The sequence below is a fragment of the Petaurus breviceps genome, unplaced genomic scaffold (genome assembly GCF_028583685.1).
Source record: "Petaurus breviceps papuanus isolate PSGF00001 unplaced genomic scaffold, PetGlider_PUasm1.0 446, whole genome shotgun sequence".
NCBI lineage: Eukaryota > Metazoa > Chordata > Mammalia > Diprotodontia > Petauridae > Petaurus > Petaurus breviceps.
Window position 1 is genome coordinate 1 of NW_027186338.1, and position 22,613 is coordinate 22,613.

Consider the following 22,613-nt stretch of genomic DNA (forward strand, 5'->3'; position numbering starts at 1 on the left):
GGATGATTAAATAATCTCCAAGTACAACCCCACCCCAGGACCTTCCAATCATTCAATCAATTACAAAGTCCCTGGTCTAAATACTTCTCCACCCCTAGGCTATACCTTCATTTAGTCCACCACAAAGCCCCTCTTCTCAAATGGAGATTAGTTTCCAAACATAAGTAAAGTACCTTCATTTGTCAATCACAGAGCACCAAAAGGTCAAAAGTTCCCCACCCCTGGATCTCAATTGAATCTACCCCAGAGTTACATCAAGTTGAAACACAGCACTTAATACCCAAATGGAGGTCTTTTCTTCATCTTGACACAAGGCAAGTTCTCAGCAATCTTAGTTCCTGGGGAGACAAGGCTCAGCAAGGCCACAAGATACATTGCCAGTCCCTTCATCAATTCATCCTCTGTCTATAGAACAGTCCTAGAACCCCTGAAAACATTAGCAAAACCCTCTCCCAGTATTTCTGTAAACATACAACCAGAAAATCCTTCTTCAGGGCTTCTGAACCAACAGAAAGGTTCCCAGACCCCTGCAACAACAGCACTGTCCTTCACCAGTGGACAGTATTCACTCTGTCTGCAGGACAGTCTCCAGACCCCTGCAACAACAGCACTGTCCTTCACCAGTGGACAGTATTCACTCTGTCTGCAGGACAGTCTCCAGACCCCTGCAACAACAGCACTGTCCTTCGCCAGTGGACAGTATTCACTCTCTGTCTGCAGGACAGTCTCAGGGCTTCTTAGCCAAAAGCCAGGTTTCAGGACTTCTTCAACAAAAGGACTGTCTTTCACCAGTGGACAAATCTGGCAAAACAACATCAAAACAGACAGACAAAGTACCAGCAAAACAGCCATGTCTCCTCAGTCCTTTGCAGCTCAGGGGGCAGGTCTCAAAAGTCCAGGGCGATTCAAAGTGGCCCCAGCAATCCTTCTCAGTCTCTCTCTGCCTCCACGTGGGTGCTGCTTCCAAAAAGGTCCTTCTGCCTCTCTCTCATGTCTCTGCAAATCTATGTCACCAGCTCCTCCCAGTTTAGGACTTTCTTTTCACATCAACAAGTCCATCCCACAGGTGGGATTAACAAGCTCTGGGTTTTAACACAATCAGTTTGAAAACCAAGCCAATACAGGGGAATCTTTAATTGCCATTACTATCACAGATATATGTAGTGAGTGTTATGAAAAAATTTCATAAAATTTTTTCAAACATTGTTTTGCACAAATATTCTCTCATTTACATTCTCACAACAGCCCTGTGAGGTGGGTGTTATCATTATCCCACATTACACTTCAGGAAAGTGAGGCTAAGTGACTTGCCCAGGGTCACACAGCTAGTAAGTGTCAGAGGTGAGATTTTAATTGAGGACTCCACGACTCAGTCTCAGTCACCTATCCACTGCCCCAACCAGCACCCTAGGAATATGGGGAGCTAGATCAAGATGAAACAGTTAAGGAGGCAGAGTCTCATCCGCCCCAATAGGGAATAAAACCCCTCAGGGCTTTCCCCTCCCCTGGCCATTCACATCCATGACCTTCCAGAAAGTCCACACAAAGTTTCCACCCAACACACTGAAGACTTTCCTCTGATTCTTTATGCATCTGAAGGTGAAATCTCTAGGAATTGCCCTGTCCCTGCAGGGACTCTCATTTTTCTGTCTCTGTTTCTGATCATACAAGGTCCTCATCAGGCATTTTACAAACCTTTAATCAGCAGCTCATTTCCGGCAGCTTGCATCAGTCTCCACTGCCTTTGGGTCACCTTTAGTTGAGCTGAATCAGATGCAGGTGTGAGAAGTTGAAAATTAGAGACTAGAGGCATGCATGGAAATCAGAGACCCAGGGCATGCAGACCGAGGGGCCTCAGCCAGGCAGAGCAGAGCTTTGGGGCAGCTATGTCCAGGGCCCTGGTGGTGCGGGTCCAGCTCCCCAAGCCCATTATTCAGTCTGTCCGGGATTCTTCATCTGCTTTCCCAAGGTGACTGTATCTTCCCTTGTCAACTTTGAACCTGTTCTTCCAGTTGCCTTTAAAGTCTATTTGTTTCTCTTCTGAAACTAAATTCTAGTTCAGCTCATTTCTCTTTTCTGATAGCCATTTCTGCTACCTTCAGTCAAGCATCAGTCTCTCCATTTAATTAACTATTTTTTTTGAAACTAATAGTTATTTCTTCTGCCTAGAGAAGGGGGCTTCTCTGGATTATAACCACAATGAGCCACTTGTTAACAGTCTTACCATGGGACCATCCAGGCTTTGCAGAGATAGAAAGAGAGATCATTGGACCATGAGGTCCCAACACCCCACACATAGACTACTGAGCTAATCTATCCCTCATGTGTTCAGCATTGACTCTTAGAGGAGGGACCTCACTCCTGCTTTGCAAATTAACATCTCAGCAACATTGCACAGACACTGCCTGAGACATAAATATGCCCCCATCCCCTTCTGTCTCACTGAGTCCCAGAGGTGTTAAGACCGAAGGTCTACAAGAGACACAATGCTCTCCCCATCTCAGTTCCTCTGGCTCTTGGTGCTCTGGGTCCAGGGTAATATCAGCTGTGGGGTGTTAACAAGTTCACAAATGTTAGTTTGTTGTGCTGCACCAGGAGATTCCAAAATGTGGACATTGAAGATGGTTTCTTGAAGGGGAGGGTGACACGGACCTGGAAAGGGTGACGAGGGACTATTTTCTATAGTCAATGGGAAAGATATCTGCAGTCAGTCACAGAACATATCCCTGGGCATGATTCATGATTTCAGTCTATTTCTCCTCACTTTCTTTCCTCCACCCAAAGGTCCTGGGCAGGCACTGTGCTGACGCAGTCTCCAGCTTCTCTGTCTGTTACTCCTGGAGAAAGTGTCACCATCAACTGCAGAGTCAGTCAGGGGATTTATGGTAGTTTAGCCTGGTACCAGCAGCCCCCAGGACAGTCTCCCAAGTTCCTGATCTACACTGCTTCCACTCTGTTCCCCAGGGTCCCTGCCCAATTCAGCAGCAGCGGGTCTGGGACAGATTATACTCTCACCATCAGTAGTATGGAGGCAGAAGATGCTGGACATTACCACTGTCAGCAAGCTTATAACGTCCCTTGCACAGTGCTGTAACCTTGAACAAAACCCTCACCGGATGCTTGGGCCCTTTAGCTCAGGAAAACAGCTGCTTCTTCAGAGCAAACTCAGAGCTGCCCCTGAACCCAGGGGACCACTGGGGCTATTTACATTGAAAATCTTAAACTCATCGTGTCCAAACAATGTCATTATCTTTCCCCTGAATTCTCCCCCTCCTACCTCCCTCTCACTATAAAGACCAGCACCACAATGTAGGAGTCAGCCCAGATCCCTCCCTCTCTCCTCCCTCTCCTGGCCATCTCTCATAGATCCCATTTACCCACAGTTGTTCTTACACATCTTACCCATTAGACTGGGGTCTCCATGAAAGCAGTGACTGCCTCTGACCTGTCTTTGGAATGACCCTCCCCTCAGCACAGAGTACAGGGGCTGGTGTCAGGTTGCATGAATGCTTGGGGACTGACTGCCTGACTCACTGAGGCCTGCTGAAAAGGAGATGTTCAGAGCCCACTCACTATAGGTTCCCTGACCTCCAGCATCAATCAGCAGTACCCCTACACAGCCAGTCTGCTGAAACAAGGACCAGGGACAGTTTTGTCATGACTTTTGTGAATGAATGTCAGTGACCAACCAGGACACAGACAGCAGCCTTCTTAGACCACCTCACAGTTTTCCAGCTTTTTCCTCAATGGAATTTTTATGTTTAGACACTCTTTCCGGATATCTTTCCATCTCTCCTGTGCTTCCTTCTCACATAGAATTCTAGACAATGGGGTCCTCCCTATTCTTTCTCTGAATCCATTGAAATGTGGAGATCTGAGGATGATGTCTGAGGGCACTGGGCTGGAAGCAAGGCTATTCTGAATTCCTGTGGTTCAGAGTCCTCAGGTGACTGCCCTGGGGCCTGAGAGGATGGTTAAGGGGTCGGGGGTGGTTTCCCTTCTCCTACAGAGGCTGCCTCCTGCCTCTCCCTCAGGGGGCACAGGTTGCTGGGCTGGCCTGCCTTGGTATGAGTGTTGGTGGGCAGGTGGTGGAGATGGCAAGCCCCTTCTCCAGGAGCCTTATTTCCACTCTGATCACCATGGGTTCTGGGCTGAAAGAAGGAATGGGGGGGGGGGTGTTGGGGAAGGGGGGGAGCTGCCACTCACACTCCTTTCGGTATTTTTCTCCAGCAAGTCTGTGGGCAACACCCTGCAGCACGCCTACATCTGTGATGCATCTTTTCATTGCCTTTTCTTTGTCATTTCCAACTGTATTAAAAACTAAACTTCAACTCTAGGAACTTGGTGAAATATTTTTATAGCAAATAATCTCTTACTAAACAATAAACCTTTTCAGCTTCTTTTCCTAAGCCTGAGACTGTATGAGCACCTGCAGGTGATGTTGAAGAGGGGATTCTCCTGCTCTCATGGCCAGGAAGCCTCCCCCTTTCTCGTTCTCTCCAACTCTGAAATTCTGTAAGTACCATGGACTTAACCCTGGATCTTGGAATACTAAAAGCATATGTGAAAAGGTGTAGACCTCCCCAAAACGCCCCTGGCACTCAAGAAATGGTTTTTTTTTTGTTCTAATCCCAGGAAGGCTTCCTGTTCAATGGGTAAGTTCTCATCCTGGAATTGAGGAAAGGCAAGGACACATATTGCTCGAGATAAGAAGGGAAGGGAGGGCTGCCTGGTGCTGGCAGGTAGAGTAACAGCATCAGGGACATCACTTGGGGTAAATGCAGAACTGAGGACTTTTCCTTTTTTATTCCAGCAGTGTTCTGGTCCTTCCACAGCCTTGAATAGAAAAGGCTGTTTCCTGCCCAGAAATGGACTCTATGCCTCAGAAGGCAGGCCCTTTGGGGACACAGAATAGAGCCTTTCCTGTCTACTATACTACTCCCGAGCTCAAGTAAAAAAATGAGAAAGATCCCCCCTGGTGACTGGGGCTGGTCTGTTCCTTACAAGCCTCACTTTACCTCAGGCTGGGAACACCTCATACCTCCCTGCTTAATCTCTGGCAGATAACCTACACCTCATCAGAGACTGCTCTTACGTTCCTTATGTGAACCACTATTTACAGACCTGTAGAACTCTGGGCAGGGGAATTCAGAACCCCAATGGAAGCCTGAATACTGATGATATTACAGCAGAGGGCAGGGGAGGGGCATGGCAGGAGGAGAGCAGTAGGTGTGGGGGAAAGACTAACTCCCTCCCAAAGGGGAGGAGATCGGGAATAAGTAGGTTGGCAAGAGCCCATTCTTTGCCCTTGGGGCCTTCTGGGCTATGAAGAGAGGAGGCTCCCTGATCTGCAAGGTCCCAGCTGCACAACAGTTTCCAATCTGGGGCAGACTAGCTGGTGCCTGCCTTGACTCCCAAAGACACCCAGGGAGTCCAGCTTGGAGGGCAAATAACCAATGATTTAAGCTGTGATGGGGAAGGTGATCTGACCGACACATTCAGAGCCTCCTGCCTTCTACAGCTCCTGGGTTTCTAGAAAATATGGCAAGGGAAGAAGACAAGCTCAGGGGACCCCGTCACATTTCCTAACTAGATGCGATCCCGGCATCTCAGAGTCCAGAGTTCTCCATTCCAGGTGGTAAATTCCAAAACTTTCTTGGGGAATGTCAGCATTTAAGAGGTTGATGCAGCCAGAAAAGTGAGGGTCTGGGTACTTGTAATTATGAATAAATCCTAATATTGAATTCCCTCTTTTGAAAATCTAAATAGGAATCCTATTCAATGATATTAAATTTTCCATTCCACTAATCCTCCTGCTCTCCCTGTCATTGTCATAAGTCCTCTTTATCCTCTGGCTCTGAAACCCAGACCCTTCTCGCCTTTCGATCTTACATTTTGGTTCTTCCAATTTCTCTATGGCCCCAGGCCTCTGGCCTTGCTGTTCCCACACAGGACACTCCATCTCTCAGTTCTGGCCCTTTATCCTGACTGTCCCCCAGGGGTGCAATGCTCTCCCTCCCTCACCCCTATCTCTGGTCCTAGGAGAATTCTAACATTTAAATGAAAATCTGCTTTCTCCAAGAGGGTTCTTCTAGTATTCCCCTTTCTCACCACCTACTTCCTGCCTTCCTAACTGCTTTCACTTACCCTGTATCTGCCTTGGAGGTCCCCATTCATCTACAAGACCATTCCCATTACAAAGTCAGCTATCTGAGGAGAGGGCCTGTATCTTGGCTGTACCCTGCATCCTCTGTGCTTCACATCTTGCCTGGCTCCTGAGAAGAGCTTCATAAATGCTTGTGGACGACTCATTGACTGACCCCTCCCCATTCCCAAACCCCTACTTCTGCAGCTTATTCTTTTTTACTATTCAGGGGCCAGACGTTAGGGAAATTCCTGGAAAAACTCATTGTGGCCCATTATTCCAGGCTCTGGATAACTTTTTAGATTCTATCCCCATCCTTCTTCATGTAAGATAATTCCCCCAAAATTTGCCTGCATATTAGATCCCTGAGGAAACTGAATGAGAAAAGAAGGGTAGAAACTCTCTTGAACTCCTTTAAGCTTCTTTTCTGGGGCCAGACCCCCATTACTCAACTTCCCTTCCCCCTGGCTGCCCAAGGGCTTCCAGACCAATGTCCCCTCAGTATTTCCTTTCCTCATCCAGACTCTTCTGGATCTCAGTTACTCCTGCCCCACATCAGACTTCCCCAATGTCATTGTTAAGGATGGCTGAAACCTTCACGGAAGTGGGCTGGGAAAGTAGGCTCCCCTAAACCATAGAAATGAATAAAAGACTGGCTGGCCTTCCATTCTGAGAGGCACCAAACTAACCCCCCACACACACATACTACCCCACCCCACAAATGATCATTAATTAGGTGGTGTCAGGTCAGGGGTAGTAATAAAGTACAGGATGTCAGGAGCTCTCAGGTCTTTGCTGCCTTCATGCCCTGACCACTTTTCCCTAGACAATATTGGTTCTCATACAATCCCTCTGGGCTTTTGGAAACATTTTTGCTGTTATTCAGTTATTTCTGAACCTTAGAAACCGCATTTAGCACTTTCTGGATAAAGATAATGGAGTGCTTTACCAGTTCCTTCTCCAGATCATTTCACAAGTGAGGACACTGAGGCAACAGAGTATAGTGACTTGTCCAGGTTCTCACAGCTAGAAAGTGTCTGAAGCAGGATTTGATCTCAGGAAGGTCAGTGTCCCTAAACCCAGGCTCACCACTCCATCCACTACACCACATAGCAGCCCCCTGAAACCATAAGACATACTAAAACTAAAAAAAAAAAAAAACAAGGATAGTTGGGAAGATCAGGAACCCCCATCACACAAAGGTCCCAGGAGAAGAGGCATCCTCAGGGTCTCAGGGCCCTCCCCTGAGCTAAGTCAGTCACTTCTGTTCCTAGAAGCCCCGCCCTCAGCTGCTTTGCATAAAGAGATCCCCAAGGGGAGGACCTGCACACACAGGGACATAAACTGGGGCTGGAGGCAGAGAAGTCACAGGGGAGGACACACTGCACAATGGAGGCCCTGTCCCAGCTTCTCTGCGGGCTCCTCATGCTTCTACTCCCAGGTGAGAACATGGGACAACACAACACACAGACGTGTAGTTTTTCATAAGATGAGAGAATTCAGAGGAGCTCAGAGCCTCTGGGGCCATGAGCCAGGACAGTCCAAGGGGGAATGTGGATTTCTAGGAGGTCAGTGGGGTTTGCAGAGCCAGGCTGCCTGTGGGCTAAATATCAAAGTAGAAGGAGATTGTTCTGTTTATTTTATGCTCTTTGATCATTAATTCCTGCTTTTAGGTTCCAGGGGGGACATTGTGCTGACCCAGTCTCCAGCCTCAGTGTCTGTGACCCCAGGAGAGACAGTCACCATCAGCTGCAAGGCCAGTCAGAGTCTCAAACACAGTAATGGATACACTTATCTATACTGGGTCCAACAGAAACCTGGACAGTCTCCTCAGGGACTCATTTATGATGTTTCCAACCTGCACCCAGGAGTCCCTGCCCGGTTCAGTGGCAGTGGTGCTGAGAAGGATTTCACCCTCACAATCAGCAGCCTGGAGCCTGAGGATGGGGCAGATTATTACTGTCTTCAAACACTTTCTGCCCCTCCCACAGTGATACATCCCCAAACAAAAACCTCCCCAGGCCTGGGCTGGCTGCTCAGGGGGCTCAGCTGTCTCCTCTGCTTCCTCTCCCAAGCAGCTGGGTCTCTGGGGCTCAGGACTCAGGGGAAGGCCATGGTCTGGCAGCTCTGGGCCCTGAGCAGTGTAGTCAAGGGAAGGACCAACTCTTTTCAGACCGGATCACACACTACCTTGGGCCTAAGGCTCTCTCCTCTTCATATTTCATATGACTCCCCATTGAGGGGCAAACATAGAAGAAACTGAAATCTCCAGCCAGGCATGCTCTCTGTCCTTTCTTCCTGGCTCTGTATTTCATAGAAAGTAATAAGTAATGGGCCCAAGAGCTCAAGAAGACCAGGCAGCAGCCTAAGGAAATCCAGCAATGGACCAAGCTTTAATTTCACCTCCTAGAACCATTTTCTCTGATCATGTTTTTATTTTTTATTTTATTTTTTTTTTGTTTGACCTTGTATTTATTTACTTATTTTCATTTTTCAAATGCTTTATTAACTTCTGATTTACATCATTCATTTCCTCCAGCTTTGAGTTACAAATTTTCTCCCCGTTTTTCCCCTACCCACTGCCCCAAAATAGCAGTTCCACAGGATATCCCCTCCTCCAATCTGCTGTCTCCCATATTTTCTACCATAACCCTTTCTACTTTTCCAGGATGGCATGGTGGATCTCTATGCCCCAGTGCCTGTATATTTTATTTCCCAATTATGTGTAAAATAGTATTAATAATAGTATATATACATATACACATATATATGTGTGTGAGAGTATATATGTATATATATGGATATATTCAAACATTTGATTTTAAAATTTTGAATTCCAGATTCATTCCCTTCCTCCCTTTTCACCCACCCTTATGGAGAAGATAAGCTGTTCAGTATAGGTTGCACATGTGTAGCTAATGCAAAACATTAACATAGTAGATATATTGTAAAAGACTGACTATATTTCCCTCCTTCCTATCCCACCTCCCACTTGTTCTATTCTCTACTTTGATCCCTGACCTTTTCAAAAGTGGGTGCTTCCAACTTCCCTCCCTCGTAGCCTGCCGTCCCTTCCATCATCCCCCCTCTCATCCCTTTCCCCCATACTCTCCTGTAGGTGAGATACAACATTTAGTGTGTATGTTATTCCCTCCCTAAGCCAAATTCAATGAGAATAAGGTTGACCCATTCCCTTTTGCCTTCCTATTCTTCCCCTCAATTGTAACCAGTTTCCCTTGCCTCTTTTATATGAGACAGTTTACCCCATTCTGTCTCTCCCCATCTCCTCTCATTATATTCCTCTCTCACCTCTTAATTTCACCTTTTAAGTATCATCCCTTCCTATTCAATTGGTCCTCTGCCCTCTATCTATGTTTACCTGTAAACATATATACATACATTCACATATGTATTGTTATGCCCATATACCCTCATATATAGACATATATATATATATATTTATATTTCCTTCAACTCTTTTCATACTGAGAACAGTTTCATCAGTTACAATTATTGTTTTTCCATGTAGGAATGTTAATAGTTCAACTTTGATAAGTTCCTTATGATTTCTTTTCCCTGTTTACTTTCTCATGCTTCTCTTGCTTCTTGTATCTGAGTGTCAAATTTTCTATTCAACTCTGTTTTTTTCATCAAGAATGCTTCAAAGCAGGGCAGTTAGGTAGCACAGCGAGTAAGAGCACCGGGTCCCGTGTTGGGATGACCTGGGTATCGAATCCGGGCTCTGACACTTAGCACCCACCCAGAAACACCTGGCCATGTAACCTTGAGCAAGTTACTTAACCCCAATTGCTTAGGGGCAGCCAGGTGGCTCAACAAGTAAGAGCCCTGGCTCCAGTGTCCGAATGACCTGGGGATCAAATCCGGGCTCAGATACTTAGCACCACATCCAGAAATAACTGGCCATGTAACCTTGAGCAAGTTACTTAATCCTGATTGCTTTAGAAAAAAAAAAAGAATGCTTGAAAGTCCTCTATTCCACTGAATGACCATATTTTCCCCTGAAACATGATACTCAGTTTTGCTGGGTAGGTGATTCTTGGTTTTAATCTCAGCTCCTTTGACCTCCAGAATATCATATTCCTAGCCCTTCAATCCCTCAGTGTAGCAGCTGCCAGATCCTGAGTTATCCTGATTGTGTTTCCACAATATTCAAATTGTTTCCCCCTGGCTGCTTGTAATATTTTCTCCTTAATTTCTGAACCTGGCTATAATAATCCTAGGAGTTTTCTTTTTGGGATCTTTTTCAGGGGGTGATCAGTGGATTCTTTCGACCTCTATTTTACCCTCTGTTTCTAAAACATCAGGGCAGTTTTCCTTGGGAATTTCTTGGAGGATAATTTCTAGGTTCTTTCTTTGATCATGGCTTTCAGGTAGTCCAATAATTTTTAAATTGTGTCTCTTGGATCTATTTTCCAGGTTAGTGGTTTTTCCCATGAGATATTTCACATTGCCTTCTATTCTTTCATTTGTTTGATTTTGTTTCATTCATTTTGCTGTTTAACAGCATCTTGATTTCTCATAAAGTCATTAGCTTCCATTTGCTCCAATCTAATTCTGAAGGGATGATTCTCCTCAGTGAGCTTTAGAGATTCTTTTTCCATTTGGCAAATTCGGCTTTTTAAGGCATTCTTCTCCTCATTGCTTTTTTGAGCCTCTTTTGCCATTTGAGTTAGTCTATTTTTTAATGTGTATTTTCCTCAGTCAGGCTGTTGACTCTAATTTCATAATTTTCTTGCATTGTTCTCATCTCTCTTCCCAATTTTTCCTCCACTTCTCTTATCTGCTTCTTAAGATCCTCTATGACCTGTAACCAGCTCATATTTTCCTTTGAAGCTTTTGGTGCAGGAGTTCTGACTTCACTGTCTTCCTCCTGTTCCATGCTTTGATTCTTTTTGTCCCCAAAATAGGGGTCTAATTTTGGGTTCTTCTGTTTGCTTTGCTTCCTTTGCCTGGTCATGTTGCCACTCAATTACTTGACTTTTGGGCTTTTTGCCACAGTAGGACTCTGCTACCAGACAGGGGAGCTTCTTACCAAATGCTGGGGTTTTCTCAGCTTCCAGAGGTATTAGTTGGGTGCCCTCTCTGAAGCCTCCACAGACTCTGGCAAGTTGGTCAAACACCCTAGGACCTCCACCCTAGACCACAATCCATATCCAAGCAGGTTAAAGCAAGAGCAATTCCCCCTCAGACTGGTAGCTTTGTCCCCTACACTCTGCAGGCCAGGAGCTGAAGCTGCCCCATGTTGGTGGCTATTCCACAGCCCTCAGTGGCTTCTCGCCCTGGGGGCAAAAGACGATGCACTCCCAGCTAGTGTGTCCCAAAGTCCACCCTGAACTGTCCTATCACTTTGTCCTTCACATCTATGTGTTGATAATTCTGGACTGCCACAGCTGCTGGTAATCTGGAGTCCCTTCAGCTGGCGGCTGGTCAGTCCCACCCTGGGGCCAAAACCTTGGTGTGGAGCTGGGCTGGGCTCCCAGAGTGCTGCTCTGCATACTTCCTGCCGGCCTGCCAGGCTGTCCTCAGTTGGAGGTTAGCTTTTCTGTCTCATTTGGTGGATTCTACAGCTCCAAATTTTGTTCAGAGTCCCCTTTTATATGGATTGGAGGTGGTGAGAGCTGGAGCCTCGTGGAGGTCCTGTTTCTACTCCACCATATTGACTCCTCATTCAACCATTCTTGATGAAAAGACCAGAGCTGAATAGAAAATTTCACTTTCAAATACAAGAATAAAGAGAAGAATGAAAAGTTAAACAGGAAAGAGAAATCATAAGAGCCTTATTGAAGGTGAACTATTTACATTCCTACATGGAAAGATGATATTTGTAACTTATGAGACTTTTCCTAATATTAGGGTAGTTTGAGGAATATAAATATTAATGTGTGTATATATGTACGTGTATATATACACACATAGAAACACACATATACATACGTATATACATACATATACACACGTAGAAAGAGTGAGAACAGGGTGAGTTGCATATGAAAGGATGATATCTAAAAATAAAATTAATGGATAAGAAAGGAATATATTGGGAGAAGGAAAAAGGGAGACATAGAATGAAGTTAATTATCTCATATAAAAGAGGCAAGAAAAAGCTATTGCAATGGAGGGGAAGAGGGTGGAGATGAAACAGAATGAGTAAACCTTACTCTTATTGGATCTCACACACACACACACACACACAAGTGGGTATCTTACCCTACAGGAAAGAAAGAGGGAAAGGGATGGGGTCAGGGGGATGATAGAATGGAGGGTAGGTTGGGGGAGGGCGTAGTCGGAAGCAAACACTTTTGGAGAGGGAAAGGACAGAATAAAGGGGGAGATAGGATGGAGGAAAATACAGTTATTTTTTCAAAACATTACTCTCACAAAAGTTTTTGACATAACTACATGTGTGTATATTGAACTTTTTGCTTTCTCAATGAGGGTAGGTGGGGAGAGAAGAAGGGAAAGAATTTGGAACTCAAAGTTTTAAAAAAAATTCATGTTAAAAATTGTTTTTACATGCAACTGGGAAATAAAATATAGAGACAATGGGGTATAGAAATCTATCTTGAGGGCGGCCAGGTGGCTCAGCAAGTAAGAGCACCAGCCCCAGTGTTGGGATGACCTGGGGGATCAAATCCGGGCTCAGATACTTAGCACCACACCCAGAAATAACTGGCCATGTAACCTTGAGCAAGTTACTTAACCACAATTGCTTTAAAAAAAAAAAGAAAAAGAAATCTATCTTGCCCTACAAGCAATGAATGAGCAAAGGGATAAGACAGGGTGGAGGGTGGCATGATAGAAGGGATGGAAGCCTGTGGGATGGGGTAATAAGAATGCATGCCATCTTGGGGTGGGGGAGGGGAGAGATGGTGAGAAAATCTGGAACTCAAAATCTTGTGGAAATGAATGTTAAAAACTAAACTTAACTAAATTTTAAAAAGAAAAGAAAAACCTGGAAAGATTGACATGGACTGATGCTGAATAAAGTGAGATGAACCAGGAGAACTTTGCTCACAGTAACAGCAGCACTGTGTGATGACCAGCTTAGATAGACTTATCTCTTCTCAGCAATGCCCTGAGCTAAGGACAATTCTGAAAGACTCATTCATGATGGAAAATGCTGTCTACATCCAGAGAAGAAAGTATGGAATCTGAATGCAGATGGAAGCATACTCTTTTCTCTTTTTTTTCCATCATTTTTCCCTTTTGTTTTGACTTTTCTTTGACTAACATAGAAATATGTTTAACATGACTGTACATGTTACAATTGCCTTTATCAGATTATGTGCCACCTTGAAGTGGGAAGGGGAACATTTAGAACTCAAAATCTTATAAAAGTGAATGCTGAAAAGTAAATATTAATACATTAATTAAAAAGACTACATGTCATTCACCAATTAAAAAGTGTTTAGAGAGTATGAACAGGCAATTTTCAGATGAAGTAACAAAAGATATCAATAGTCATATAAAAATGTTATAAATCACTTTTGATTACCGAAATGCCAGTTGAAACAACTCTGAGATACCAACTCATACTTATGAGATTAACTAATATAACAAAAAAAGAAAAATGATAAGTGTTTGAGAGGATGTGGGAAAATTGGTACATTAATGCACTGTTGGTGGAATTGTGAACTGATACAACCATTCTGGAGAGCAGTTTGGAAATATGACCAAAGCACAAGCAAACTGTGCATACCCTTTGATCCAGCAATACCACCTCTAGGTCTGCATCCCAAAGAGATCATAAAAAGAGAAAAGGACCTACATGTGCAAAACTATTGATAGCAGTCACTTTTGTAGTGGCACAATACTGGAAATTGGGGGGCTGCCCCTCAATTGGAAAATGGCTTAATGTGGTGTGGTACATGAATATAATGGAATACTACTGTGCAGTAAGAAATGATGAACAGGCAGATTTCAGAAAAAGCTGGAAAGTCTTTTACAAATTAATGCAAAGTGAAATGAGCAGAACCAGGAAAATATGGTACAAAGTATCGGCAGCATTGTGTGATGATCAGCTGGGAAGAATTCAGCTCTTCTCAGCAACACGATGATCTAAGACAAGTACTCAGGACTCACAAAGGAAAATGCTCTCGTCATCCAGATGAAGAACTGAAGGAGTCTGAATGTGGATTGAAGCTCGCTCTTTTTGTTCACTTCATTCATTTTCATAGGTTTTTTTTTTTTTATCTGTTTCTTCTTCCCCAGCTGTGCAAACACGGTGCATGGTTAATGAGATACAAGCAGCTGCTATGAATATCTCTCTATCTATGTCTATATACATCTTTTAAGGAGTGAAAGCCGGTGTGAACCAGCACCTTCTTGGTTCTGTGCCAGGGATCTGTGGACTCAGCATAAGATGGGTCATATCTGTGAACTGGGCCAGAGTTCAGAGGAGTAAGACATCGGGGACTGATAAGGCAAATGTGTTCTAAAGGACACGGGATCGCTTCCATATGTTTCTAGAAAGGTGACAACACTTCAAGGAAGAGGACTCAGCCATAGGTGCTCTTACCTTTTTGAGTCCTAGGAACGATGGGCCCACAACTGAGTAGTGCAGCAGTGAGGCTCCTGGATGGAGAACACAGATGGCAGAGTGATGATGCACAGCATTTGGCAGCAGATGTCCTTGCACACTTTGTGGCCCCTGCACAGCTCCTCTTCTTGGACCCCTCTGCTGGGTGTCTGTCATCTTGGCCTTTCTGGAGCCCACAGCCATCACTTCACTGCACCTGGAGGGTCAGGATGCCCGCAGCTCTCTGTGCTCAGTAAGTCTCTGCCAATTCCTCTGCCCTCAGCTAGAGGCCAGAAAAGCACAGACCTCCTGACCTCTCCATACTCTTCCATCTTGGGTTATTCTTTCCTCTAAGATGGGAATAGAATAAAGACAAAGAGATAGAATCAGACACCTATGCCCAGCCCCATGGTCAAGAGGGAAGTAGACAGGGCAGTCAACTTTTCCCATTCGGGCTCCCCAGAGGCAGCTAAAATTGCCCTCCCTTCCACTCCCTGGATCTTTGTACGTGTGTTAAGTTCTACCTTAGGGCCCCTGGCTCATTAGTCCTTTCCCCCCATTCACTTCATATGGCAGCACCATCTCTGACATTACAGGCACATTCCTCCTCCTCACCCCCTTACCTTGTGCACAGCCTAGCATTCCCTCATCCCAATATGAACACAGTTCTTGTCCTAGATTTCCTCCTCACTAATGGAAAATTCCTTGGAGGAGAAGGAGGTCCCTGCTGGGTCCCTGTCGCCTGGGGGTCCAGTAGATGTGGTCTCCAAGGAACCAAGTCCAATGGCCTTTTCTCCATCTTCATCCCCCTCCCCCCTGCAGACTTTCACCCTGCTGATGAGCCTCTCCTCCTGGAGATTCCTCCTCTCCAGGTGCTCAGGACCCTGCTCATCCTTGGTCCTCCCTCCTCTCAGAGCACTCCTCAGTCTCCCATGATGGATCCTCATCCAGATCATGCCCTCAGACCACACGTGTCCCTGTTCTATAAATATTTATTAGGCCCCTACAGTGTACCTGGCAGTGGGCTGAGCACTGGGTACACAAATGAGAAAAAGACAGTCCCTGCCCCCAAGAAGCTTACAGTGTCATGGGGGAGGACAACACACAAAGGAGGGTGTGGAGGGGAGGAGACACCAGCAGGTGTCTTGTACCTTGGAACTGAAGCCAGAGGGAGCTGCAGATGCAGAGAGGAGCTGACCTAAAAAATACCCATTGACACATGAGAATGAGGTCAGAACCCCTGCAGGGTCTGCCCTGTGTAGAGGCAGACTTTGGGAGGAGTTTGTCCTTCAGCCTCCAGCCCAATCAGAGAACAGGCTCAGGGAGGTGGGGGCCAGGCTGAGTGAGCAGCATGCTGGGGAGGAGAAGGGCTGAGCTTATCCTCCCAGGGGGGTCTTGTTTCCTGGAGCTGAAGCTGCAGATGAAAAAGGAAGTGGTCCCACAGGGTCACTGTGGCCTCTTTCTCCTCCTCTCTCTTCATGGTTTCACTTGACAATCTCATTAGCCCCCACAGATGTAGTTATTATCTCCATGCTGATGATGCTCAGATCTCCCATTCCTGTCCCAGCCTCTCTGCTGACCTCCAGTCTCCCATCTCCACCAGCCTTTCAGGCATCCTGAATTGGAGGTCCAGTAGATATCTTAAACTTAGCAAGTCAGAAAAGACATCATTATCTTTCCCCAAACCCTCCCCCTCCTGTCTTCCCCATTACTCTAAAGAACAGCATCCCCTTCCCAGTCCCTCAGGCTCACAATCAGGCATCATTCTCTTCCCCTGGGAAAAACCATTCTTTTCCCTTGGGAACTGCTGAGCTATGAAAAGGGAGGCTCTGCTTATCTACCAGAGGGCCTCCTGCACAAGCCGTTATTCAGTCTGGTGCAGGCCCCCTGGTGCTGGTCTGGATTCCCAAGGACACACAGGCAGTCCTATTGGGAGGGCAGTAACCAGTTATGTCAGCTGGAGTGGGGGGATTCGTCCTTGACACAGTCAGAGCCCCCTGGATCCTCCAGCTCCAGGGTTTCTGGAAAATATATCAACTCAAGAAGACAAGTTCAGGGGACCCCTTAACATTTCCTAACTAGATCCTGCCAAGGCATCTCAGAGTCCAGATTTCTCCATTGCCTCAATTCCAAAATTTTCTCAACAAATTTCTGCATTTTGGAGTTTGATGCAGCCAGAAAAGTGAAGGTCCGGGCCCATTTGATTATGAAGAAATTCTGACATTAAAATATATATATTTTTTAACTCTAAGTAGTTAACCTATGGATTCACACTAAGGTTTCCATTCCACTAATCCTCTTGCTCTCCCATTCATTGTTATAAGGATGGTTTATACTCTGTTTGGCTTTGAAAGTCCTTCAGAAACCAGGCCCTTCTTGCCTTTTCAATCTTACACTTTGCTCTCTTCCAAGTACCCCATCATCAGAAGACCCTGGCTTTGCTATTCTTCAAACAGGACCCTCCATCTCAGTTCTGAGACTTTTTCCTAACTGACCCACATGGGTGGAATGTTCTTCCTCTCTCACATCCATCTGTAGTCCCTGGCGAATTTTAAGACAGAAATCAAAATCTACTAATTGCAGGAGGAGTTTTCTGGAATTCTCTTTCCACACCACCCACTTCCTGCCTTCCTAATTGCCTTCACATCCACTGTATCTGCCTTATAAGTCCCTGTTCATTTACAACATGTCTTTCCCAATACAATGTCAGCTCCTTGAGGGCAGGGACTGTGTTTTAGCCTTCCTTTGTATCCCTTAGACATGGCATCTTCCCTGGCTCATAAGAGCTTTTTAAGTGCTTATGGATGACTCATTGACTGACCACATTTCCCTTCCCCAATCCCCAGACCTGTATTTGTGCAGCTCATTCTTCTTTCCTATTCAGGTACAGGATATTAGGGAAATTCCTAGTAAGATCCATGTCATTAAATGTGGCATATTATTCCAGCCTTTGAATAACTTTTTTAGATTCTATCCCTGTTCTTCTACATGGAAGATAATTTCCCCCAAAAAATATCCCTGAATGAGAGAATAAAGGGTAGAAATTAACTTGGTTTCCTGTGAGCTCCTTTTCTAGGGCCAGACTCCCAGCTTCCTTTCCCCTTGGCTGACCCAAAGCCTTCAGGCCAGTGTCCACTCAGTTCTGCTTCCCTCACCCAGACATTTGTGGGTCTCAATTACTTTTCCCTCCTTCCCCACCCCAGATTTCCCCGTTGCCATCACTTTAGGATAGCTGATTCCTTCAGGGAAATGAAGGGGTCAAAGAAAGCTGGTTCCCCTGACCATACAAAGGAATCAAAGAAAGACAGGCCTTCCCTCTTAAGAGACTCCATACTAAGACCCAAGAAGGATCATGAAGGAGTGAAAATTGGGTCACGGGTTGGAGTAAAGTGCAGAATGTCAGTACTTTTCGGATATTTCCTGCCTTCAGGTGCTGACCTCCTTTCACTAGACAATGTTGCTTCTCATACAGGCCCTCTGGCCTTTTGGAACCATTTTTTTTATTGTTCAGTCACTTCTGGATCTCAGTGACCTCAACTGGCATTTTCTTGACAAACATATGGGAGTGGTTTGGTATTTATGTCTCTATTTCATTTTACAGATGAGGAAACTGAGGCTGACGGGATTAAGTGACTTGCCCAGGCTCTTACATCTAGTAAGTGACCAAGGCAGGATTTGATCTCAGAAAAGTGAGTGTGCCTAGCCCAAGGCTCAGCCCTCTATCCGCTGCCCCCATAGTCTACCACCTCCATTAAACCATAAAACTAACTAAAAGTTTAAAAAAAAAACTTAGGATAGTTGGGAAGAACAGTTTCCTGCATCACACAAGGGTCCCAGTGATGAGGGATGGCTCCCTCTAGGTTCAGCAGGAATTCTGATCTTATCTAAGACCAGAAAACCTGCAATAGAGTCTGGAAAGAATTCAAGGTCTCAGGCTTAATTGGAGTGAGAGTTGTAGAAGTTTATTGTTATGTTTATATAAGAAGCGGGCAAGAGTCCTTTAGGGGACCTGCAAGAGAGAGGGGTACAGGCTATTACTTTGAAAGGGTAGGGCTGCCATTGTCAGGGCTGACCGGATGGATGTAAGGGACTTGTGACTTTAGTGCATAGATAGTTTAGATGAGATTTGGGCCAGACCAAAGAACAAAGGAGCCACAAGTTGTTGCCTAGGCAGAGTGCGGATAGGGGAAAGGGGCAGTTTGACAACACAGATTGCAGTTACAATTGTACAAACTGGTTTTACAAATTGATTTAGACCCCAGGTACTCCATCACTAGGAGTAGGGGAATCTTCAGTGTCTCAGGATCTCAGGACCTTCCCCTGAGCACAGTCAGTCACTTCTGCTCCTAGAAGCCCCCACCACCAGCTGCTTTGCATGAAGAGATCCCCAAGGGGAGGGCCTGCACACACAGGGACATAAACTGGGGCTGGAGGCAGAGAAGGCACTGGGAGGAGATACTGCACAATGGAGTCCCTGTCCCAGCTTCTCTGTGGGCTCCTCATGCTTCTGGTCTCAGGTGAGAACGTGGGACAACACAACACACAGATGGGAAATTTTTCATAAGATGAGAGAATTCAAAGGAGCTCAGAATCTCTGGGGCCATGAGCCAGGACAGTCCAAGGGGGAATGTGGATTTCTAGGAGGCCAGTGGGGTTTGCAGAGCCAGGCTGCCTGTGGGCTAAATGTCAAAGTGGAAGGAGATTGTTCTGTTTATTTCATGTTGGTTGATCATGAATTCCTGCTTTTAGGTTCCAGGGGGGACATTGTGCTGACCCAGTCTCCAGCCTCAGTGTCTGTGACCCCAGGACAGAGAGTCACCATCAGCTGCAAGGCCAGTCAGAGTGTCAAATATAGTGATGGAAAAACTTATCTGTCCTGGCTCCAACAGAAACCTGGGCAATCTCCTCAGCTCCTCATTTACACAGTTTCCAAACTGCTCTCTGGAGTCCCTGCCCGGTTCAGTGGCAGTGGTGCTGAGAAGGATTTCACCCTCACCATCAGCAGCCTGGAGCCTGAGGATGAGGCAGTTTATTACTGTGCTCAAGTATCTTCTTCTCCTCCCACAGGATTACATCCTCAAACAAAAACCTCCCCAGGCCTGGGCTGGCTGCTCAGGGGGCTCAGCTGTCTCCTCTGCTTCCTCTCCCCAGCAGCTGCTGGGCTGCCTGCTCAGGGGCAGGGTCTCTGGGGCTCAGGAGAAGGCCATGGTCTGGCAGCTCTGGGCCCTGAGGGCTCTTGCTGCTCCTCAGCCCTGAGCAGTGTAGTCAAGGGAAGACCCAGCCCCTCTCAGACTGAGTCACACACTACCCTGGGCCTGAGTCACTCTCCTATTCCTATTTCATCTGACTCCCCACTGAGGGAGGACCAAAAAGAGACTGAAATCTCTAGCCAGAGACTCTTTCTGTCCTTTCTTTCTAACTCCACATTCCATAAAAAAAGCAAGGACTCATGCACCCAAGGGCACAAGAAGATCAGGCAGCAGCCTGAGGAAATCTGTCAAGTGGCCAGGCTTCAATTTCACACCCAATGCCCATTTTCTCTGACCTTGTTTTTTTTTTTTTTAATTTTTATTTAATATGTTTTATCTGTTCATGTGAGTGAGCCCTGAAAAGGTCTCTCCACAGTCTCTCTTGTCCACCCTTTTCCAAGGAAGACTTCTATTCCTACAAAGAAGGGGAAAGAGAGATTGGTGCCAGGAGGGTGACCCTTCTGCTCTCCTCAGAGATTTGGTGCCTGGTTAGAATTAAAATATTTCCCCGTCTTAATTATGTTAGTCCAAGGGAATTATTTTTTAATCCAAGCTGAGTTCCTCATTGCTATCCCTTCCTGGGGAAGGAAAACCTCAAGTTACATATTTATATACTCCAAGGCATGCGTACTTTACTACTAAATGCCAGTTACAGAAAGGTCATAGAGAGTCCAACAAATACAACCTTTTATCCCAGGCGACATTAACAGAAAACAGAACGATGATAGAGAGGAGAAAATACCAGACAATACACAGAGTGAATAAAAGTTCCTGCTCAGGTGCAAATATCTCTATTGCACAGTGAGACCATCCCAGATACCTGCCAAGAACCAATTCTCCAGAAGTGGAATTCTCTAGTGGAGGATGCTTGGGAAGAAGACATTATGGAGGACCTGCCTCTTCTCCATATTGGCTCCTTTCCTTCAGGCAATTCTCCCCAAAGAGAATCAGGAACGACCTGTTTTCTGTCTAAAGCTGGAAACCTGAAGATGAGGATCACTCTCCTCTCAGACCCAGCCCTCACACAGGCATGGAACACTGAGTATATCAGCATATAAATATGTTCTGGAGGAGAGAATGAGGCCGACTACTTTTCCCCACTCTTCCTCCCTTCAATCCAGTCTATAGGTGAGTCAAGAGCAGCGTATGAACTAGCAGGTGCAGATGCCCAGGGGGCTATGTCACAGCCCTGCACACAGGCAGCCCAGGCCACGGGTCTTCTTATCTCCAGACTAAAGCAGCCCCATGAGGTGTCTGAGCATCCCTTCTGGAGGACCTCACTGCTCACCTCCTGGTGCCAGAAAGGGCTAGAAAAGGGGCCCAAAAATGTTCTGCCTCACCCAATGCTGGCCTGCTCACCAGGGCAGGTGTGGAACCCACCTCATGCTCAAAACACAAAAAAATGTACAAAATCTTCTGTGAAAATGATTCCACTCACCATCAGTACTTGCAATGTGCACAAACGCTTATGGCCAACACAAAATCCAGGGGATGTATTCAAGGTAAAGACACATACATTTTTGGACATGACTCCTATGTGGATCCATTTTATTTGACTCTGCTTATTTGCTACTTTGGCATTTTTTTCTTTTGACATTTCATTGTCTCAATTGACACAGTCATGGGGAGGGAATAGATGTATTGATCTAAAAATGCACCCACTGAAACATTTTTAAATGCATGGAAGAGAACAGAAGAAAGTTCAGAAGGAAACATAGAGGAGCAGACTTTTTTTTAAAATGAAGAATTTATTACATACCTTTTTCAAAAGGCAAGCAGCGTGTGAAATAGAGATTCATGGTTTTATAGAGAGTTCTCTTTTGCCATGTGTGAGAAAATGCTTTTTTAGTGTTTAAGTTAAAAAAATAAAATTTGAAAACTAAAGCTTTAGAGCAGCATATTCAGGAATAGAAAGAACTGGAAAGAAAGATGTGCTAGAGAATGATTGCACACATTTTGGCATAAATGTAAAAGAAAATCATGATAGAATAAAAAAAATACCATGTAGGATGAAATCAGAAAAAAAAAAACTGGGAAGATTTGAATAAACTATGGTACAATAAAGGAATCACGTCTTGGAGAAAAATTAACAGAATGACTACAGTCAGGAAATGACCCAAGACTAGCCATCAGAAATCTGTTAAATGCGCTGCGGCCAGGTAGCACAGCAAGTAAGAGCACCGGCTCCAGTGTGGAGATGACCTGGGGATCGAATCCGGGCTCTGACACTTAGCACCCACCCAGAAACACCTGGCCGTGTAACCTTGAGCAAGTTACTTAACCCCAATTGCTTGGGGGCAGCCAGCTGGCTCAGTGAGTAAGAGCACTGGCTCCAGTGTGGGGATGACCTGGGGATCAAATCCGGGCGCAGATACTTAGCACCCACCCAGAAACACCTGGCCGTGTAACCTTGAGCAAGTTACTTAACCCTGATGGCTTAAGAGAAAAAAAAAAAAAGAAATCTGCTAAATGCAACACCCAGTCATGGTATGAAAGGGCTGAGAGTCAAGCCTGCTTCATTTCCCTCAGAATTATGTGTCGGATTAAAAGTGGGGTGTGAGGAATATATTATCAGACACGGGCACTGTGTGAAAAAGAGGGATTTGGATGGATCATTGAGAAGTTACAACAAAGAAAAAATTAACAACTAACTATATCAATTAGCAACTGAGAAATATTG

General features: G+C 45.4%; 2 gene segments (V, D, J or C); both read left to right on the forward strand.

Annotated features, from left to right (window-relative positions):
- The first annotated feature begins 1,886 nt into the window (after positions 1-1,886).
- On the forward strand, positions 1,887-3,094 carry LOC138171466 (immunoglobulin kappa variable 3-15-like). The segment is given in 2 exon segments: positions 1,887-1,969; positions 2,785-3,094. Coding segments are annotated over 2 exon segments (393 nt in total).
- A 16,055-nt stretch (positions 3,095-19,149) lies between these two features.
- On the forward strand, positions 19,150-19,940 carry LOC138171467 (immunoglobulin kappa variable 2-29-like). The segment is given in 3 exon segments: positions 19,150-19,201; positions 19,434-19,729; positions 19,836-19,940. Coding segments are annotated over 3 exon segments (453 nt in total).
- Positions 19,941-22,613: the final 2,673 nt, after the last annotated feature.